This window comes from Mastigoproctus giganteus, chromosome 12 (assembly GCF_048544385.1).
Source record: "Mastigoproctus giganteus isolate SK-2022 chromosome 12, ASM4854438v1, whole genome shotgun sequence".
NCBI classification, from domain to species: Eukaryota; Metazoa; Arthropoda; class Arachnida; order Uropygi; family Thelyphonidae; genus Mastigoproctus; species Mastigoproctus giganteus.
Window position 1 is genome coordinate 166,162,196 of NC_143586.1, and position 22,822 is coordinate 166,185,017.

Below are 22,822 nucleotides of genomic sequence, written 5' to 3' on the forward strand. Positions count from 1 at the left end.
GCTTTGCTGAAATCTAAACAATGTTGAAATTATTCCCTAAATCCAGCTAATGAGTGATCCTTTCAAAATAGCGAACCAGATTTGTTAAACATGATTTTCCCTTTACAAAACCATGCTGAGTATCCTTGAGAATTTCAATTCTATCCAAATGATCCTGAATTCCACCTTGATCATTGCCTCCATGATTTTTCCCTACCACTGAAGTCAAGAGAGACAGGTCAATAATTTCCCACTTCATTCTTAGAACCACCCTTATGTATGGGAGATACATTGGCACTTTTCCAATCCAACGGAATCTCCCCAGAATCTAGTGATGCTCGCATAATTAGCCTCAATGGTTCAATGCATTCGCTTGCTGCCTTACTGGCCTGTAGGCTCAAAAGTTTTTTCATTAAATAATCTTGCAAAATTTCAATATCATTAATTACATATTTTTTTTTTCAACTTGGCTCCCACAATTTCCCATTGCCACAAAAGGTTTTTCTTCTGTAAATATCGATGCAAAATAACTGTTGAGTTCATCGGCAACGGCAGCTGGTGTATTTAATACTATCTCCTTTCCCTTATGTAAAGGTCCAATCTGGTTTGACCAGCTCTTCTTAGCATTTATGTATGTGAAGAATTCTTTATCGCCCCCTCTTTGCTCTGTTTGCCAGCGATTTCTCATAAACTGCCTTTGCCTGTCGAACATTTTCTGTGGCTCTATTACAGATCATCTTGTAGCTGTTATAGGCTTCAGTACTTTTTATTGCTCTGTAACTTTTCCATGCCACCTTTTTCTGCTCAAGTAATGTGGCAACTTCACTATTCATCCAACTTGGAACCCTCCTCGTGCAGTATTTTTTTTTTTTTTTTTTTTTTTTTTTTAATGGTAAATACGCATTCAAGGCATCTGTGATTAATGTTTTAAAGGCATACCACAGTTCAATTGTTTTCGTTCTCTGTGCCATATCTACCCAATTAATAGAGGCCATGTAGCACCTTAAGGTATCGTAATTTACTTTTCTGAAATTATAACCCATTCCTTTGCCTTTTACTGCTGCTACCTCTCTCTCTTCATCATCCACCGTAGAACTCCGTGATCACTTGATGAGGTCTAGGATATTCTTTTCTCTAGTACTTTCCCTGACATGTTGATACAAATAACAGTCATCTAGTTGATTTAAAAATTTTGTTCCCCATGTCGAGTTTCCTTCCCATTTTCTCCAATCAATTAGAGGCAAATTGAAATCACCCAAAATAAGACATTGACGTTTACTTGCCCATTCCATTTGCATGTAGAGGCTTTCGTCATAATCTTCACAATCACCTAGTCTGTAGATTACTCCTACTCGCATTATACCTTTGTTTCCAACTATCTCACTCCATACAGATTCTATACTAGCACGTGAAACGTCTGAATCTGGGAAAACTATCGTCGCACTCAGGCTGCTTCTGATAAGAAGCATTACCCCACCACCCCTTCTATCTACCCTATCTTTCCTAAATACATTATACAAGCTGTACTGAAACTCATCATCCCCTATTTCCAGGTTCCCCGATGTTTCCGTAAGCCCTATTATGTCCACGTTACTTGTTTTAACCAGCAGTTTGAATTCGCTCATTTTATTGACAACACTTCTAACATTACTATATAAACAATTAACACTTGCTGTTCTTGTATATTTAACAACCCTTGAAGTTTTTTAGGCTCTCTTCCCTGGCATTAGCTACCTGCTCACTTGAAACGTTTCTGCCCCCAGAACATCTAGATAATATGTCCAGTTGGGGAAACAGATAAGAACTTTTGAGGTATGTGTAAGAGTTACTTTGATCAATATTATCAGATAAACGTGTATCAGTATTACCCATATCCCCCCCCCTCCCCCTAACTAGCAGTTTCCCTGAACCTTTAAGATATCCTCAATAATACCGGCAAAAACTTTTGCACTACCTTTGTTTAAGTGTATCCCATCTCTACAAAACAAATTCCTTCTACCTACAAGTGTTGGCCAAGCTGATAGAAATTTCCTCCAAAAGCCTTGCAGAGTCCTTCAAGTCTTGAGTTAATCCACATGGCTTTTAACATATAATCCCTCCTATTGTGTCTGGGCAGAATTGCAGACACATAGACATTGTGGCCTAGCTCGAGGCATTTCCTCATCATGGTCCTGTATTTTTCCAACAAATCATCAGATCGTGTACGTTTAATGTCATTAGTCCCCACAAGAATAATAATATTCTCTTTACCCCCCCCCCCCCCAATAAAATTTGACAATCTGTTGGTGACATCATTAATAGTTGCTCCCGGCAGACATACCCTGGTTCTATTCACCTATCCTTATTACAAAAAATATTCTCTGTTTCCCCGACAATAGTCTCCTAATAAAACAAAGTCCTTTTGAACCAGAGTAGTTTGCACTTTGTTTTTCTGTTTTGAGGCCTGAATCGGGAGTGCATCACTTGGTAGATTGCTGGAGTCTTGAGTCCCTGACGAGCTCCCAGATGCATTATTCTCAAGGGCAAGCACCCGTTTTTTCAATGACTGAAATTGTTCCATCAGTGCACCAAATTGTAATTTAAGATCGATGCACTCCTTACATCGATCATAAAGAAAAGAATCCCCAGGTGAGCTATGATTAGTCACCAGGTCGATCTTGAAAAACATTCCACGGGTTCCGCAATGGATTACATCATGACTCACACATAAATCGCCATCGGCTATTTCTGTGTGAGTCACGATACCCTGTGAAGGCAGGGTATCGTGTTAAGGCAGATCTCGTAATAACCATTATAGAATTAGCTAAATATCAATGAAAATTAACTTTAAAAAATTATATCTGTAATATTATAAAAATCGAACTGTTACAGGAAAACCTATAACAAAATAATCCAACAATATACTAAAGAAATCAAATATTTAAAAGCAATAATCAACAGTAATCCAATCCACTAAACTGAAGAGCCCTGACGAAGCTTGTACACTCACCTTGAATGCCAAGGGAGCCACAGTTATCTCAAGAAATTTTCCCTTGGAATCATTTTTCACTCTGTACAGAAATTCCAATTCCATCTGCAGGGAGGGTGAAGAGGAGAAACCCTACTTTGTCTTTTAGATTGCTCAATATGAGAATGGAAGTAGGAGAGAATTTCTGCTGCCTCCATTCAGTGTTTATTGCATCGAAGTAAGGATGACATAAACAGTATTTAATATTCTTTTATTATTATTATTATTAGCATGTGGTGCAAAGAAGCCTAAGGCTTATGCTGTACCAGCTAAAAAAAAAAAAAAAAAATTCTGAATTACTGAGAGAGAGAGAGAGAGAGAGACTCCTTTGCTGCCTCCTTTAATATAACTGTATAGATTTCATCCACCCCAGGTGCCTTTCTTGTGTTTATCTTCAACAATTTTTCTCTCATTTCACTCTCAGTTATTACAAGATTATCTAGCTTACTGCCAGAGTTGAATACACCTCTGGCATTCCCCTCCCTGAATAACTCCTCATGTGTGAATGTTGATGCAAAATATTCATTTAGTTTGTTAGCTACCTGAGCAGGATCATCAACAGTTGAACCATTGATATCGAGTGGACCAATCTGATTCATCCCCTTACTTCTAGAGTTTACATAAGTAAAGAACTCTTTGCTGTTCTTCTTTGCATCCTTTGCCAAAGATTTCTCGTAATCTGCCTTCGCCTGCCTAATCTCCTTTGTAACTTTGTTACAGACCTGCATAGCTATCATAGGCTTCTGTGTCACATGTTAATTTATATGTATCCCATGCATTTTTCTTCTCTGTCACATGTCTAATTAGTTCATCTCACATCCATTTAGGCCTAAATCTTGAACAATATTTCTTTGTTGGTATGAAAAGCCTAATAGCTTCCAAACCCCGGGGACTCACATCTGGTGAGTATGGGCTTGGCAAACCCAGGGTCCTGAGCTGGATATCATCATTCTTCTCTTTCTTGGTGATTCCTTTCTACTTCTCTCTCTCTCTCTCTCTCTCTCTCTCTCTCTCTCTCAGGGTAACTCGGGAATTTTTTTTTTTTTTTTTTGGCTGGTGCAGCATAAGCCTCAGGCTTCCTTGTACCATGTGGCTAATAATAATAATAATTAATTCTTTGAATGCTTCCCATTTTGAATTTGCTGTTGGCAACATCATCAGTATAGAATTTAAATACTGTCTCAGACCACCGTAGTCACCTTTACGAAAGCAAAAACCCTTCCCTTTACCCTTGATGGTAGTTACCTCTTTGAGTAAATCCCACTTCAGCACACTGTGATTTAAAAACCGAACATAAACATATTAGTACAAATAATATGTAGTTATATACTAATATTATTATTTTTTTTCACTAATATTTCTTTTGTTTTTTGAATCTATCCTTTTATCAAGTTATTGAGGATTTAAAAAAAATAGCTAGATTTAACTCATCACATTGAGTAATGGTTATAACGAGGAAATTTTGTCGGTCCCTTGATGCTCGTTATACCAAGTTTGACTGTATTTGATAATTCATATTTAATTAGACTATGTTGCTGGTTTTGGACTTTTATACTTTGTGTGTGTGTGTATATTTTTTTCTCTTTCTGTTTGCTCTCTTAGTATATCCCAGCAAGAGGTGAAACTGTGATTGGAATAGTAACAACCAGAACAAGTGAAATGCTGAAGGTAGATATAGGTGGCAGTGAACCAGCTTATTTGTCATTATTAGCTTTTGAGGGAGCTACAAAAAAGAATAAACCCATACTAAAGGTATTAAATACTTTTCTACCTTGAATTACTTTATTTTTATTTAAGTATTATTTCACAAACAGAGTGATATGTATGTTGCTAGCAGAGTGATATTAATATACTCCAAAAGAAGGATAAATGCAGGTTTGTGTGTATCACTGCAAACTAGAAAAATTCCATCACTGCTCATTCATAGCATTGTTTCAGGCATGATCTTGTTGAGACATGTGAAACTGTACAGTCATCATTTCTTTGAGAGAAGTTAAAATAACACCAGTAGGTGTAAACTGCTACAGTGTCAAGCAGCAGTTACGTCTCCCCACTCTCACATACACAGATGGAGAGTTTTGTAGAACTGATGTCAACTGATGTTGGTGGTGACATGGGGCAATGCAGAGATCGAATAAATTAAATTTATATATCTTTATTTCATGAAAAGAAATTTCATATAAGTCTTTTGATTTCACCACAAAGCAAAAGATAAATATAGTCTTTCCAGTGCAGACAGTTCATAGAGGCTTGCTGACAATAAAATAAGGACATGCCATCACCTCCCCCACATAACATTGCTACAAGTGAGCATCCTGAAAGGGGAAACTCGACATGCATGATCTCACTGAGAATTTGGAATTCTATACGGGCATCCCGTCATTGAGAGAAAAACGGGTGAGCTATCTTTCAAAAAACAACAGTTAAAGTGAACGGTTGCAGCATGTTTCAGAGCAGTTGGTTTTCCAGTTCTGTGTAACATCTGCTAAGCTGCTTACAATAAAAACATTCTTTATATCTTTTGCCCTTGCTATTCTCCTTTCCCCAGTGAACAAAAAATGAATCGGGGAAAATGTATTACTGCTGCACAGCAATCGCTTTTAATAGAGCTACATAGATTGTATCATACAGCAATTAATTACTCAACATCCTCACAGAGGGGGAACAGCTATGTCAACTCATGCAAACCTATTCTACTTCATAGCTCTCTTTGTAACTGTTTTACTGTGAAATCCCCTGTCATGTTGGTAGTTGACGGGCTGCTGTGTGACATGAGGACATGGTAAATGCTGACACATGCCATGAATAAAGATATTAAAATTTATCTTTGTTTAATGAAAATAAAGAAATTTCTATTGTTTGGTGAAAACAAAGGATAAATATAACTCTATTCTTTGCATAGTAGCTAATGCAGATAGTTTCTACACATTTTGCTGGCAATAAAATGATGTGCACTCATCACTTCCACTTCACAATTCTACAGAATTAACAAGGGGTGGAGGGAGGGAGGGAGAGAGAGAGAGAGAGCATTCGTGTGTATGCATTCTCTCTCCTCCCTCTGTTAACTCTGTAGAATTGTAAAGTGGCGGTGATGAGTGCACATTTGTGTGTGTGTGTGTGTGTGCGCGCATGTGCGTGCATGCGAGTTCACACACACACACAAGAAATAAGGTAGAATATGTAGAAATGTGAAAGAGCATAAGAAAGTGCATAAAAGAAGAAATGCATAAGTTCAACATTGGTCTCTTCAGAAGAAAATAAAGGGCTAAAGAAAGAAAAACAAAAAAATGGTTACACACAAGAGCCAAATGTTTGCTTTGAAGCTTGAGGATGGCACAACAACAAATACTAAAATGAGTGAACGAATTTTAATCAATTCTTTATAAGGATAAAAGACAACAACTGGATCTAATGCCAGATGCAGAAGCTGTGCCTGAAATTCTGGTAGAAGTAAGAAATGCTATAAAATCAATGGAAAACGACAAAGCAGCAGCACCCGAACAAGTCACTGCTGAAATGGTGCAAGCTGGAAGCCAGCCAGCATGTAAAGCTGTAGCCAAATCTGTTTTCAAAATGCCTTCTACTTAACAAACTGTGTAACGTAGAAAAATGCAGATGCCATCCTACTGCACAAAAAAAGGCAACAATGCAGATTTAAAAAAAAAATTACCTACTAATAAGCCTATTGCTAGTTGTCTACAAGGTTTCACAAAGATACTTTCAAGAAGAATAGCACAATACTTGATGTGGCATAATCGAAAGAACGAGCAGGTTTCAGAAGTGGCTTTAGTACAATTGATCACATCCAAACAGTGCAGCAAGTTATAGTGTGACACAACGAATACGGTGCCTCTGTAGCCAGGTGGGAAGAAGCAGCAGTGCGTAGCACACACTTCTTGATTAGACTGGGGTTTGAGCCCGTCACCACCAAATACGGAGGATGCGGAAAGGTCAGGGAATGACCACCACATATCCCGGAGCAATATGGCCTTAGTTGCTAATGCTCCTAAAATCCAAATAACAAACAAGCACAATGAATACAACCTTCCATTATGTATAGCCTTGATTGACTATGAAAAAGCATTTGACTCAGTCACAAATCAACTCTAATCAACCAAACAGAGCTTATGTCAACATTTTCCAATCAATATATGAAAATGTGACTGCACCAATATGTGTCAACAGTGATAAAGTTCAGCTCAACATAGAAAAAGGCATCCGACAAGGAGAAACAAATCTCCCCAAAGCCATTTTCTGCCTGTTTAGAAGAAATTTTTTGCAAGCTAAATTGAGATAATAAAGGACTCAAGATAAATGGAGGTTACCTGAATCACTCATACGATTTGCAGATGATATCATTCTCATTGTGAAAGAGAATGATATCATTCTCTTTGACAATGATCTGGAAGAATTGCAGCAAAACATTGAAGGAGTGCAGCATGAAAGCAAGAAGTTTGGTTTGAAATTGATATCAAGAAAACACAGGTTTTCAACAAATTTACCAGATCAAAGGCCTGTGGACAAGAACTAGAAGTGGAAAGATCTGTGTACCTTGGATAAACAATTTCAACAGATGAAAAAATCATGGTGGATACTGAATGTTGCAGAAAATTGGGATGTTAAGCATTTGGAAAGCTTAATATAGTCTTGAAGACAAACTTGCCACGCTGTCTCGAACAAAAAGTTTTTGAACACTGTATCCTCCCTGCCCTAACATATGGTTGTGAAACATGGACATTGAATGCAAAGCTTTACAAAGACTGAGAATCACACAGAGAAGTATGGAGCACTGAATTTTGAGCATAATCAAAAGAGACCGAAAAACATGTGCATGGATTTACCAACAAACCAAGGTCTGTGACATCATTGAAAGAACAAAGCACTTAAAATGGAAATAGGCAGGTCGAATTTTGGAATGGATACTGCGTGACTCTAAATGCCAAAGAAAAAGACCAAAGATGAGGTGAATCAATAAAACTGTAAAATCTGCTGGTGTACAATGGCAACAGAAAGCACAAGACTGCAGTTGCTGGAAACGTGTTGAGGAGACCTTTCTTGCAGTGGATTGACAATGGCTAAAGTTAATTATGAGAGATATATAATAAATTGCACAGTTACAGAAAGAAGAGATAGTGATGGTATAGAAAAATTTAGTGGAAGATGACGATGCAACCTTGGGCATCTTCTTCAGAACAACCTGAATGCATGGGAGATTCTTTAAAAAAACTGACAGTGTTGATAATGTACTTGTATGGTAAGCCTGAAAAGTTTGTGTTCCTGTGAAAGTAGAAATTTACTGCTATCTACAAAGATGTGCTAGAGGGAAAGATAGAATAACAGTTTCAACTGCTGTATGCCACTGAAGTAAGAAAAGATTTTAAAGCACACATTAGCTGTCTTTGGTTAAATGTGTAACTAGACTGGTAGAACAGTGGCAGCCTTTGACAAGAAGAGGTTAGCATTGGTAATAAAAACAATGTGGGCACTTTTCAGAGTTACAAATTGAAAACTACAACAAGCGATCAATAGTAAGTGGCACTGACTCGTGTTGCACTTCAGTTCACGATGCAGAAGTTTGGAAAGAAGACAAATTGATGAACTCAAGAAAAAAAAATGTCTGAAATGCAAACTTCTGGTAAAAGCAATTCTAAACAGCCCAAGCAAGCTGACAATTCTAAGCATGTTATTCTTGCTCACCATAGGTTTGTTCGTTTCTCTTCTGACTTGAATAAAGTAATTTGCTAATTTCTTTTAAATATGCTGTTTGAAAAGTCAAACATAGTAGCTTCTCAGTCTAACATGCATGATACCCACATAATGAGGTCATCGTTCTTAGATATACTGAAGAATGTTATGTGCAAATTTATTTTACCAAAAGTTTTCAAACCTTCCACTTCTATTTTGGAAGTACCATTGCAGACTAAACCGGAAGGATGATTCTGAGTTAGCCATGGGCATTTCTACTGCAAGGTCTTGGAGGGTCTAAAACAAGAGGAGAATATTTTGTTCTTTTGTTCAGTGAGAAAATATTTTATTTCTACATATGTCTACTTTATGCACAAGTTCTCATTGAAAATTACATTCTTATAAATGCTCAGGTAACACAAATTTCATCATTGTCAAATTTTAAAACGATGCACTGCCATTTTTCTGTACTTCTTGGTGTTGTTAAAGATAAAGAAATAAATGAAGCAATATGTTTTGTTGTGAGAACATCTATCAATTCTGTCAGTTGTGAGAGCCTGCCAGATGGTATTAAGAAAGAAGAAAGAATTTATGTACAGTGGTTATTGGGAAACTGACTAGCACACAAGGAAGCTTGAAATGTAACAAATCATTGCAAAATTGTGCTTGAAATTTTAACAATTCCTAATAGCATTGCTGAGTTTGAGAGAATATTCAGCCCAGTCAGAAAAACAAAAAAAATGAGTTCAGATCTTCTCTTTCTGTTAAGTCTTTGGAAATGTTCCTGACAGAAAATCTAAACAACAGTGCTATTGTTTTGAATGAAACTTTGACTCAGCATTCCTGAAGGTGGCAAAGTCTGCAACAATATCTTTCTTGGATCAATCAAAATTATTAAATGTCTAATAGAAAATCCAAACAGAAATCCACAGTGAGGAAAAAAAAAAAAAAACTTAGGTAAGACAAAATTCAAAAGCATACTATATTAGTAAACAGTCCTGTGTCTGTTTTTTTAATATAAAATATGTTTTTTGTCAATGAAATTTAATTTCTAGTGGTGTTGGAATTTGAAGAAGAAAAAAAAAGAACTTTTTTTTCCAGAAAAATACCATCCTCCTTCCTTTGTGAGAGTCAGTTGACACTATGGTAATATGAGCAAAGATGCTCAAGACTTGGCTGTAATTAATACAGTACTAGCTATGGTGCAATTATATCCATATAATATAGACCTGGTATGAAAAAAACATAAAGAATATGGAGCCCTCAAATTGTAAGTTCAACCATGATGAGTTTCCCAGTGTTACACTACTAAAAATTTACACTTCTTATTTTTGAGAGATCGCTATTCAGAGACTGCCTTTTTAAACATGGCCTGTAAAACAGATTTAATCCCACATGGCTAATACTTTCTGTCTGTTGTAAAGTTACATTTCCCCTTATCCACTGACAAGTCCTTTTTTCTGTAAACATGATTCAACAATGAAAAAAAAAGATAAAATATGAGATGCAAGCCAGAAGTTTCCAGACTGGCTGTGTGGTGTGCTAACCACATGTAATGTCGTGTGCTGTTTGATATCACTGAACAAATTCATTGTAAGTGGTTTGTGCATTTGGTGTTTCTGTCTAGTGTATCTTGTCATTTTTTTAGCCAAGTAAGGGGTGGACTTTAAGGAAAGGCAAATTTGCATCAAATTTTATCATAAACTTGGGAAATGCTTAAATAAGTAATTAGTGATGATGATGACATGGGTAGAATACAAACTTTTCAGAAGTACAGGCATTCCTCGACTTATATACTTAATCGGTTTTGTCTTCATGTACGTAAGTCTTGTAGATACATGTAGAGTACAGTATAACACACTGAGATTACAACCCCCAACGAACTTCATGTCATGTATAGTATTGTTTACAACATTTTATAATTTGTAACCAAGTTAAATGAGGCTGAAAAAACACAATGAATAATAATGTAGGGTACAGTAATTTAATCTAATACGATACGTAATTTAATTTAATCTAAGATCAAATCACTTTACGATTGACTCTCCATAATAAAATACTGTTCACTATACGTCATGTAATAGGCGCCAGTCATTGTGATCACGTTTCAGAACAATTTTAATTCTACACACCACAACGGATGAATCGGGTTAAATGGCTATTCTAATGAGCAAAAATAGGAGGAATATTAACCACAGGCTATAAAATTAAAGATAAAGAGTACAAATTTACATTTTAATATTGCCTTACGAATTAACAAAATTAAATGATATGTGAAAATCGGAAGAATGTTTATCGGAAGATGGTTAGCAAAATAAAAATAAATTTGCACTTACGTACATAGCTTAATTAATACTATAACTAATTTGATATTTCTGTTCACTGACACTTTTTTTTTTTTTTTTTTTTTTGAGTCCTAAAATTTAAAACAGTTAGTAAATAAGCAATCAATAACAAAGATCATGGCACACACAAATTGAAACTGACACGATACATGCAACCGGGATATGGAGTAACAAATTTGCGAAACTCAAAAACAGGAATGAAGAGAAGATTCTGAAAATTTATTTGTTTTTTATATGATTGAAGATTTCAGTGAAGGGGAAACACATTTCACCATAGTAACATAAAATTCCACAGAATTCTAGCCATCAGTAATATCTCAAATGCAATAAGATCGAGTTTACTACCAGTTTATAATAGATTGCACTAACAGAAAAGCCCAGTAAACCGGAAACTGCAAATTGTTTTTGTTTTATGGTAGTAGTTGACCTCCAGAAATGTGCTTTAGAAAAATATCACAAAGGCATTCAAAATTGATTCTTATAACCAAACATAGCAATAGCTTTGTGCTTTGCACATATCTACGAGTTGTATGTAAGTAGGGGAGTGCCTGTATCTGCATTTCCAGGATGGCCAAACTTTGATTAAGGATTTTGAGTGAGGTGTCCCATCATCGAGTCAGACTAATGAAAATGTTGAAAAAGTGCATAAAGTCATCCACGAGGGTAGATGGTGATTAACAATATTTGTGATGTTCTGGTGCATTTTACATGAAAATTTTAACAAATGGGTTTCAAATTTGCAGGTTGCTATAAAATTTGTGCCCCATTTGCTGGTTAATGAACAGAAAGAGCTGGCTTTGAGTACAAGGACCTGTGAGCACAGACTGGAAAGGATAGAAACTCCCTTTTCAAGGTCATAACAGGGAATGAAAGTTGAGTTTATGATTACGATCCTGAAACAAAGCAGCAGTTCTCCCAATGGAAGAGTCTGTCATCTCGCATCCAAAAAAAGGCAAGGCAGTTGTGATTAAACATCAAGAGCATTCTGATTGTTTTTCTTTGACAATAAAGGAATTGTTCTTCAGGAGTTCATACCACCAGGCCAAACTGTAAATCACCAGTTCTATATTGGGGTAATAAGGCGTTTTGAAGCAGGACGTCAGAAGAAAACACCCAGACAAATAGTGCACTTGGGATTGGCTTCTGCATCACAACAGTGTGCCAGTCGATGTCTTTATTGGTTCGGCAGTTTTTAGCTGAGAACAAAATGGCAATGGGCTCACAACCTCACCCTCCCTGTTGTCCTGACCAGGCCTCTTGTGACTTCCTCCTATTCCCCAAAATGAAAATTCAGTTAAAAGGACAAAGATTCAAAGACATCACAGAGATTCAAGCTGAATCACAGAAAGTACTGGATAGCATCGTGATGTTCCAGTAGTTCCAGAAATGCTTCAAACAGTGAGAGGAGCTCTGGAATTGATATATAAACTCTGAAGGAAGCAGTGCCAACATATAACTAGCACAAGGATAAATTAATTTTATTGCTTTCATCCAGAACTTTTGGCTTGCATCTCATATTCCATCAAACAGTTAAACTCTTCAAAGAAGCAGCTGATTTGGTTTTCTTTTGGAAAGGAATCTGTATATGTACAATATCAGCAGCACATATGTTCAACCGATTTGTGGTTCTAACTGAACTCGTGCGACTACTAATTATCAGTATTGTTCTTGTATTCTCTCATAAATTCTTCTAACCTTATGTGGCCATCCTGAAATATGTTGATATATTTAAATACAATCTTTCCATCTAATGGATGAACCAAAAGCTGTCTCTTGCATATGGAAATTGGTGAAATAATGAGCACTTCAACCTGTGTAAGTGTAATCTGCCTTTAATTTCTTAAAGAATTACAGACGTTTCATGGTACTTCCTGTACTACTCCTTCAGTGACTGTAAAGACAACAGAACCGATAATTTACAGTGACTTCATTTACATAGAGTTGTTGATTTGATTACACATTTCTTTTTAATATTTAGCCTTTAGTTCTTATGGATTAGGCAACAGACAGTTATTAGTAAACATCTGTTAAAGATTAATTTTTGGTTTAAATATTTTTTTTAAAATCAGTTAAATTATTTAGTTAAGATTAAAATTAAATTAAACTTAAGTAGATGGCTGTGAATACTTACAATCCTATAATGCTGTTCTTATGACACCATCGGCCTCAAAAACCATGACAGTGGTTTATAATTAATTATATTTAAGATTTATCTCTCTCTCTCCCTCTCTCTCTCTCAGCACTGTTTCCTTACATGATTCCTATAATAGACTTTGTTAAATAAGTATTACTTGCCCTTTTGAATAGGTGTAATGGCTATTTGTTTGTTTTTTTAGGTTGGGGATTTAGTTTATGCTATGATTTTGACTGCCAGTAGAGATATGGAAGCTGAGCTGGTATGTGTCGACAGTTACGGAAAGAAAACTGGTTTGGGACTACTTCCTGAAGGAGGTCATATGTTTACAGTACCTTTGGAGTTGGCAAGAAAGTATGCAATCATTATTTCATTTTGGTTCCTTTCCTTCTTAAAAAAAATTACTTAGTGTAGTCAGAACCTTTGAAATGTACACCCCTAGCAGATTCTACTATAAATTGGGATAAGTAACAGTTTTGGGCATGGTATTGTGATTAGTTGTAAATTATATGACAAAATGTGAACAGACAGGTTTTATATATTGTGTTGGTGCTTTAATTTTCTTGCCATCTGTGCTATGAGTAGAATTCTTTCCCATTTGCTGATGTTTTTGTCAAATATAGTAAAGTTTTCACTAAATTATCCCTTAGAGATATTGTGCATTTCTTTGTTATGCACACATTATGGAAAGCTCAGAACTTAGTGAAAACATGCAAAGTAGAAATTGAGCATCAGATAAGCAGTAATCAGTGATTTCAAAAAAGACTGCATATATGTTTAATGGAAAATCAGAAAAGTTTTTGAATGACAGTAGGCCCTTTTCAAAGACATTCAGAAATGCATTATACAGTCAAAACTATTCAGATAGTCCTCCATGAATATTGTGTACTGTGCCAGCAATCCCCCATACATGTGTTATTGGCTTAGCTAATACAGTACTGCTGCTGTACATGCAAACGCCCACAGTATATATCTTGTGGATTTGCATGCACAGCATCAGTACATAAAAAAAACCAGTATAGGTGATGGATTGGAAGTTAGACTTTGAATGTGGAATGGCAATTCTACATCAGTAACCTATGACTTGTCCAAACCTCCCATTATCCACTGTGCTGGATGTTATTTAAAGATGAAGAATTAGTGGCACCTCAATGGAAAAAAGGTTATGTTGGGCTCAGAACACATTCAACAAACCATAAATAGGATAGTTCATGGCTGACACATGAACTATCCTATTTATGGTATGTGGAAAGTATCATGGAGCAGGTTCAAGAGACCTCAAACATTTGTCAGTATAGCAGCCATCTAGGGAGGTTAATAGCTCTGAGGGTGCCTCCGTAGCCAGGTGGGCAGGAGCAGCAGTGCGTAGCACACTCTTCTTGATTAGACTGGGGTTCGAGCCCGTGAACACCAAATATGGTGGATGCGGAAAGGTCAGGGAATAACCACCGCATATCCCTGGAGCAATATGGCCTTAGTTGCTAATGCTCCTAAAAACTAAATAACAAACAAACAAACAATAGCTCTGAGTTAGTAAGGCAGCATTGCATAAGTCCATTATCGATATCACAAATATCACTGTCATGCAAAACTGTTTGGAGTGTAATTCCTAACATTCATGGACATTGGAACAGTAGCAGAAGATACTGTGGAATGGATCTCATTATGCAGTGTTTTGTTCTACTGGATGTGTTTGGGTGTAGACGTTTCTTGCAGTGTTTTGTTCTACTGGATGTGTTTGGGTGTAGACGTTTCTTGCAGTGCTTCCCATGTGAGTGTATCATCTCGACTGTGAAGTCCTGCAGGGCAGTTATGATGGTATGGAGTTTTTTCAACTAGTTTTGGCTTAGTCTGTTAGTAATAGCACCTGAAATCACAAAGTCCATGACTTCCTTGGATGTTGCCATGGTACTGTCACCTTTACTATGGCATATCACAGAAATGGACCATATCAGTATCAGCACATTATCATACAATGAGAGTCATACAAGGCCGATTTACAGACAGTGACATTAAAGTGATTAGCGCCCAGCTCAGAGCCTGAACCTCATTAAATTTTTATTTAAATAAATATCTAAATATTTATTGAAATAAAAATCAGTAAATACAAGTGTGGCTATTAAATAATCAGGTTTTTGCAATAAAATAAATATAATGAAATATTCATGCCTTACAAATTACTCCTCCTCCTCCTCCGTTCAAAATAATTGCCTTGGGTTTCCACACATTGTTACTTACATTTTTTCCAAGCACAGCAGCATTTCTGGAAGTCATCTTCTGTAAGCCTTTTAAGTACACTCTTCAGTTTAGGAAAGAGAAAAAAAAAGTCAAGGGACTAAGTCTGGTGAGTAGGGTGCATATTCACACATGCATGATCTGTTTTTTGGCCAGGAACAGGTGAACAGTGTGCGTTGTGTGCTGGAGCATCCAACCATGTGTTGTCTTAATGGAGAATCCAACCATCCTTCCACAATTCCGTTCTCTTCCTTCAGATTTTTTCATGCAGCCTTGTCAGAATTTCAGCGTAGTATGTTTGATTGGTATTCTGATTTGGTGAGATGTATTCGGCCATAATAATTCCTTTAATATCGAAGAAAACAAGAAGCATGGTTTTAATTTTTGATTTTTACACTCTTGCTTTTTTTGGTTTTGGGGATTGCTTTATCTTCCATTGCATTGACTATCTTTTAGTTTCTGGACTGTACTGGAACAGCCAACTTTTATCGCAAATAATTTTGTTCTCAGAAAGTCTGGATCATCTTCAGTATTTTTCAAAACATCCTCAGGAACTTGAAGTCTTCTCATTTAGACAAATTTTCAGTTAAAATTTGTGTAACTGTTTCTTTGTTAGTGTTGAGTTCTGATGCAGCTAGTATATTGCTTAAGTGGACTGGTTGCATCAGAATCACAATTGCTTCTAATCCATGTTCTTATTCGGTGCACATTTTCATCAGTTTTCGTGGATACTGGACGGTGTGGTTACTTATCATCTTTCACATTCTCTTTTACCTTCTAAATAGCTTTTATGCTATTCAAGCATGCAAGCTCGTGACATGGCATCTGCCCCATAAATGTAACAACTCATAACTTTCAGTTGGTTTTTTCTTTAGTTTTGTTAAAAATTTTGAAAACCTGTCCGACTGCAAGATAAATAAGCATGTTAGAACATAGCTTGTCAGACAGCTGGAGAATGGTTCAAGGTCAACTGCTATGCCTTTGTTTCACAAGTAGAAAATGTTTCCTTGAATTGGGGTTTCTGCGTATTGGAGGATTGCTATCTGAGTCATTACTCTGCACGTCAAATAATTACTTGCCTTGTTTATTTTCTACCCACAAAGTGTTTCTTTTATAATACAATGTACTTTTATAATTAATATGATGTTTCATGTTTACCACTTCACAATAACCTTTTTCCTTGGTCAGATTACTGTTTCAAAACTTCTGATGTCAACGATTGCTCAGATCGTGTCAGTGAAATTATTCTTGCAGGAATGGAATCCTTTATCCCACACTCCACTTTAAAATCTTGTCCTTTATCTAAACCTTGGTTTTCCAATAAATGTGCTAAGGCTGTTCAAGAGAAGAATGTTGCATATCGTGATTGGCTTGTTTCTAATTCTTCAGTTTCATTTACTGTCTGCACCAAAGCACACAACAATTGTAAACCAGTTATTAATCATTCCAAACTAGATTTTGAACAGGCTAAGAGTAGAAGACTTGCTTCTTGCTCTAATGGTAGCCGAGCATTCTGGTCTCTTGCCAAAGCTATTGGCCGCAACTTTTGCCCATCTCTGCTCCCACCTCTGTCCAAGTTCTGTTGTCATTTCAGCCAAGGATAAAGCTGACCTGCTAGCATCCCATTTTTCTTCCAACGCATGTATTAATGATCTTGGTAAAACACCTCCCACCATTCCCAACTCGCTCCATTCAATGCCTCCTGTGGTCTTCCATCAAAAGGATGTCAGAAGGATTTTGATGAATCTTGATGCTAAGAAAGCTCCAGGTCCCGATGGTATTTCTCCACTTGTTCGCAAAACCTGTGCTCCTGAACTTACTCCTATTCTTTGCCACCATTTTTCACTTTCTTATTCCAAAGGTGTTTTTCCTTTTGCTTGGAAATTTGTTCATATTCAGCCAGTTCCTAAAAAGGGTGACAAATCCCTCCCATCCATGCAATTACTTCTACTCTTTCTAAAGTAATGGAGAAATCAATTAACTGCCTACTCTTAAACTACCTAGAAACCTTCCGTCTGCTCAACGATCGCCAGTATAGATTCCATCAGTGTTGGTCCACTGGTGATATTCTGGCTTATGTTACCCATTTATGGACTAATTCAATGGAAAGGTTCAGTGAAACACAAGTGGTTGCTCTTGACATCTCAAAGGCTTTCGATCGTGTTTGGCATAAAGGTCTTCTAAACAAGCTTCCATCTTATGGTTTGCCAACTGTTTTTAGTAATTGGTTATCCAGTTTTCTCTCTGATTGCTCACTGAGGGTGATGGTAGATGGCTCTCTATCTTCTAACTTCTACACTAATGCCAGTGTCCCCCAAGGTTCAGTTCTTTCCCCCACTCTTTTCCTCTTGTATATTAATGACCTTCTTCCATTGACTGGAAATCCTATCCATAGTTTTGCTGACGATAGCACATTGCATTCCACTTTCCATTTTGAGAAACCTTGTCCTGCTCAATCAGCTTCAACTTCTCGAAAATCTGCTACCAATTCCTTAAATGCCGATCTTCAGGTAATTCTCCAGTGGGGCAACTTAGTTGATTTCAATCCTTCTAAAACTCAGTCTTGTCTTATATCTCACAAAAAGGATTCTTCTACTCCTATGCTTATCTTTAGTGACACTCCAATTTCTAGGCAAAATGATATATCTCTTTTGGGGATTACCCTGACTTCTAATCTCTCTTGGCACAAGCACATTACAAATATTGCTGCCTCTGCATCTAAAAAACTTGGTTTTCTCTTTCGCTCTCGGCGTTACTTTTCTTCCAAACGGCTGCTCACTCTGTATAAATCGCAAATCCGCCATGCCAAGGAATATTGTTCCCACATCTGGGGTGGTGCCCCCAAAACCTCTCTCAAGCTTCTTGATTCCATTCAGAAGAGGGCAGTTAGGTTAATTAATGATTCATCTTTAACAGAGTCTCTCCACTTGCTGTCTCATAGATGTACTGTTTCTGCATGCCTCTTCTACATATACTTCCATGGGCACTTCCAATTATAGAAGCCAATTCTTCTGAATTGGCTTCTATAATTCCTGCTCTCTCTTTCAAAACAGTCTGAACACATGCCGCCACCAGCCAACATCCAATAACTGTCCAACTTCAAACTCACAGAACCAACTTTTCATCTTCCTCGTTTATTCATTCAACTGCCGTTTTTTCTGGAACAACCTTCCTTCATACGTATTTCCTGAAAATTACAGTCTACAGAAGTTCAAGTCCAATGTCAACAAATACCTTCTTTCGTCTTCTCAACCTCTAACCCAAGCACAGTACTAAGTACTATAGGTTCTAATACCTCTCATGTTTGGGAGTTACAAAAAAAAAAAAAAAAAAAAACCCTCAGTTATGGACAACTGTTGATACCAAACTGCAGTTAATCAAAATGGCTTCTGAAATATATTAACTGTTATTCAGAAGCCATACATGGTCCTGCCATCTCATGGTGATAAATAGAATTATCAAGGTTAATCATGTAGTTTCTGAAAAGTTATGCACTAATCTTGTGCTCTAGTACTAAAATTGAGAAAATTGCAGAAAGTGGTGTGGCCTCTGAGTGGCTCATATATTTCATTGATTTTTTTTTATTTTTTATTTATGAAATATTTGAATTAATTTTTTTCATGGTAAGATGATTTCCAGAAATAAGTTGAGAAATTAATTATTTTTTATATATTATAATTTTTATAATAATTATAATAATTTTTTCATTAAAATATATTTAATGTAAAAATTACGTGCTGTTTGTATTTTTAGTATTTTATTGTATGTTCCAAATTATAAAAAAAACTATATATAAGGTTTGTTTTTCATTTATTTAAAAGAATACATTTTTAAATTTACTCACAGATATGTATAATCCTAGGAACAAGCCTTTTGATTGCTTTGATTGCATTATTATATTATCCCAATTATTAGGTTCTGATTTCCCCTTCCAGGGGAAGGGGAAATCAGAATGATCTCAAAGGATATTCTGGAATATTTACAACATGCTGTAATAAATTAAAAAAACAGTCTCAAAGGCTGAAAGGAACTAAACTTCTTATAACTAGTAGGATGGGGGGAGTCAGAACCTACTAATATGAATACTTGTTACTATAATTTCACATAATGAATAATAATGAATTATTATTCAACATGTGAAACATAAGCTACATGCTAACTTATCTAGTTAAACTTGTAGTACATATAAAATTTGCTATTCATTCAAAAAAAAAATTAAGCTATACCACAGTTCAGGTGTTTGATTGTTCACCAAAAGTAACCTTGCTTTTTTCATAGGTTTATGATCTTGCCATTTGTAGATATGCTGAGGTAATGCTCATGGAAATCGCCCAGAAAAATGTGTTTGTGGTGGCATATAATGCAAGAAATAATTCATGTACTCCTTCCTTACATTTATTCAAACTACCCTCTTCCACAATGCTAGATGGAAGTTTATTTCAGCGATCAGTTACTATCTGTCTGTCCTGGAGATTGAGTGCCCAAAGTGTACAGAACAAAAGCTTCAAAATATGCCAAAATTCCCATAGATATCACTTATTATCAGCCCATACAGATACATCAGTTTCTTCTTTGCAACCCACAGAACATCCCATAGAACAGAATAATATCTCTATCTCAGTATAGTCAACCAAAGTACAGTCAGCTCCTATAGCCAAGCCAAATGGAAAATCCAAAGTATATTAGAAAGAAATTGGCCAATTCTTCCCTTGTGTGGATGCCACTGAGAATTTTAGTTGACAAGCTTATTCTCTTATTCTAGATTTTCCTGCTTAAAAATGACCTTGATACACTCCCAGGCTTCTTAAAAGAAGAAAAAATAAATAAATAAATTGATTGATTGTCACTAGCAGACAGATTTAACTTGTGTTTTTAAACCCAAACAATAAATGATTAAGTCATTTATTGTTTGGGTTTTGTTTACAGAGTATTTTGTAGCAACATTTGTATGATTTGTGGGCTAATTAATTTTTATCATCCTTTGTGGCATATTCTTACAAGAGAGAAATTTAACACCAACTATAGCCCCTGATTATAAATTATACTCTCTTTCAGCAAGACTGTTCTGTTATATAAGTAGTGCCGGTGGAGGAACAGCCACTCTTGAACTCCAGAGCCTCTTGCAAATGCATTCAAACTTCCTTCCTTAGAAGAGTTGCAACAGTGTAGTAATGGGCATTGTTTTAACACTTCTGATCTTTCTTCTGCTCAACCACCCATGTGCAATTAAGCAACTCAGAAAGGCCTTGTGCTGTAGTTGCCACTCCTTTCTTTTTACTAGGCGACTTCAATGGACATCATCTATTATGGGGTTCTCTTGTCTGAAACAGATGAGAATAGCTTGTTGAAATGCTGCTCAACAGACAAAATCTGTCAATGCTGAATGACTTAGACTGTGTTATGAAAATCTTACATAACACTGAATACTAGCTCACTCACTTATATCCATTCCATACAGGATCCATTTTATTCTGCCTGTATTGCATCTTCCTCCCAGGTATTACATGGACAGCACTGAAAATCCTCAACTGCAATCACTCTCTGCTAATATGTTACAGTTCATGTTTCCTACTTCTTAACAAAATAAATTCAAATTTAAGTGAAATTTTGCAAAGCAGATTGGATAATACACAACAATCATGTCTCTTTTGACAGTCACATCATTGAATCCTATCAGGACCATCACTGAGCACATCATAAGTTAAATTGACATTATGATATTGATATTGAAATAAATTGACATTAAGAGTAAGAGATCTGCAGATTTACTCAACAAATACGGGTCAATGTTTAAAAAAAGTCGCGAGTTAAGGTTGAATGTGAAAGTGTCTGCAATTCTGCCCAGACACGATAGGAGGGAGTATATGATGAGAGCCTTGTCGATCAATTCGGCCTTGGAGAGATTGTGCAAGGCTCGAGGGGTAGAATTTTTTCCAGCCTGATCTGTGCTTGTTGACAGGAGAGACTGCTTCTACAGGGATGGGGTACAATTAAATAGAAAGGGTGCAAGAATGTTTGCAGATGCTATCGAGGCAGTGTTAGGTGGGTCGGAAAACTGCTAGCTTGTGGGGATACACAGACTAAAAGGTTAACAGTGGCTGCAGGCAAAGGCAAAAGTGATTCTTGCACTGCTTCTGTTAGAATGAGCAGCAGCCTGGAAAGCAAGGTAATGGATATTTCCGGGACTGCTGGGAGTCATAGTGGAACAAGTAAATACATGGGCTGTGTTAGAGTAACTAAGATTAGAAACAGGTGCATGTATACTTGCATGTACACCAATGTTAGGAGTACAGTTAATTAATTTGAGAGTTTGAAGTGCTAGTCAAGACATCAAAGGCAGATATTGTTCGGATATCAGAGACATGGTGTCACACAGACATAAGTAGTGCAGAATTGGAATTTGGGGAGTACAATGTGTACAGAAAGGATAGACAGGACAGGAAGGGAAGAGGGGTTATGCTGTTAGTTAAGAAACATATAAAATCTAAGGAAGTGCATCCAATTGATGTGGGTGGACAATCCAATGTTGAGTCTGTTTGGTGTGACATAAGCACTGGGAAAGGAAAGATGAGAGTAGGTGTGTTTTATAGGCTTAATGAATCTGATGGGTATAATGAACAGTTGTACAGAGAAATAGAGTGGCCAGTAAATCAGAGAATCTTATAATGGGGGATTTTAACTTTTCAGATATTGACTGGCACTTGTGGGTTGGTCACTCACACACTAGCAAGACCTTTGGGGATTTATTGGATGACTTTTCTACAGTAATATGTTCGAGAGGCGACCAGAGGGAGTAATACTCCTGATCTGATTATCAGCAGTGATTATTCATGCATTAAGAATTTGCACATAAAGGAACCACTGGGTTACAGTGATCACATTGTACTGATGTGGGCATTACTTAATGAGTCTCAGTGGGTCTGAGACAGTTTTTAAATTCTGTACAGTAGGATCATCTGATGATGTTACTAACGTTGAATTCTAAATGGGAAGCTTTCAGGGACTTAATTTTGGAGGCTACTAGGCTTTTCATTCCAACTAAGAAATAGTGTTCAAGGTTTAGGCCTAAATGGATGTCAGATGAATTAATGAGACTCTTGGCAGAGAAGAAAAATGTATGGGATGCATATAAAGAAGCCTATGGCAGATATAAACAGTAACCAGAAGAAACAGAACATGACAAAACAGAACGGTGGGTCGGAAAACTGAAATGACAAAAATAAAACATTTATTTTTGTCATTTATTAAATATATGTTTAAAAAAAAAACATTTATTTTTATAAAACATTATATAAAAAAAATTTTTTTAATCACTGCAGGTTGGCCATTTGGCATAAAAAAACCTCAATTTATCTTCTTGATTTTGATATTCCTGCACAACTATTGCCACTTGATTATTAAGGGTCTCATACCTCTTTTTTTCTTTTTCTGACCTCT

At 36.4% G+C, this 22,822-nt stretch overlaps 1 protein-coding gene across 1 annotated transcript in view; it reads left to right on the plus strand.

Annotated features, from left to right (window-relative positions):
* The window catches only part of Rrp40 (exosome complex component Rrp40), a 63,420-nt gene that overhangs the window by 27,247 nt on the left and 13,351 nt on the right, over nt 1-22,822 (plus strand). The window contains exons 2-3 of the mRNA XM_090385948.1: nt 4,589-4,738; nt 13,353-13,504. Of these exons, the coding sequence (XP_090242074.1) occupies nt 4,589-4,738; nt 13,353-13,504 (302 nt within the window). The remainder of the gene's footprint in view (nt 1-4,588; nt 4,739-13,352; nt 13,505-22,822) is intronic.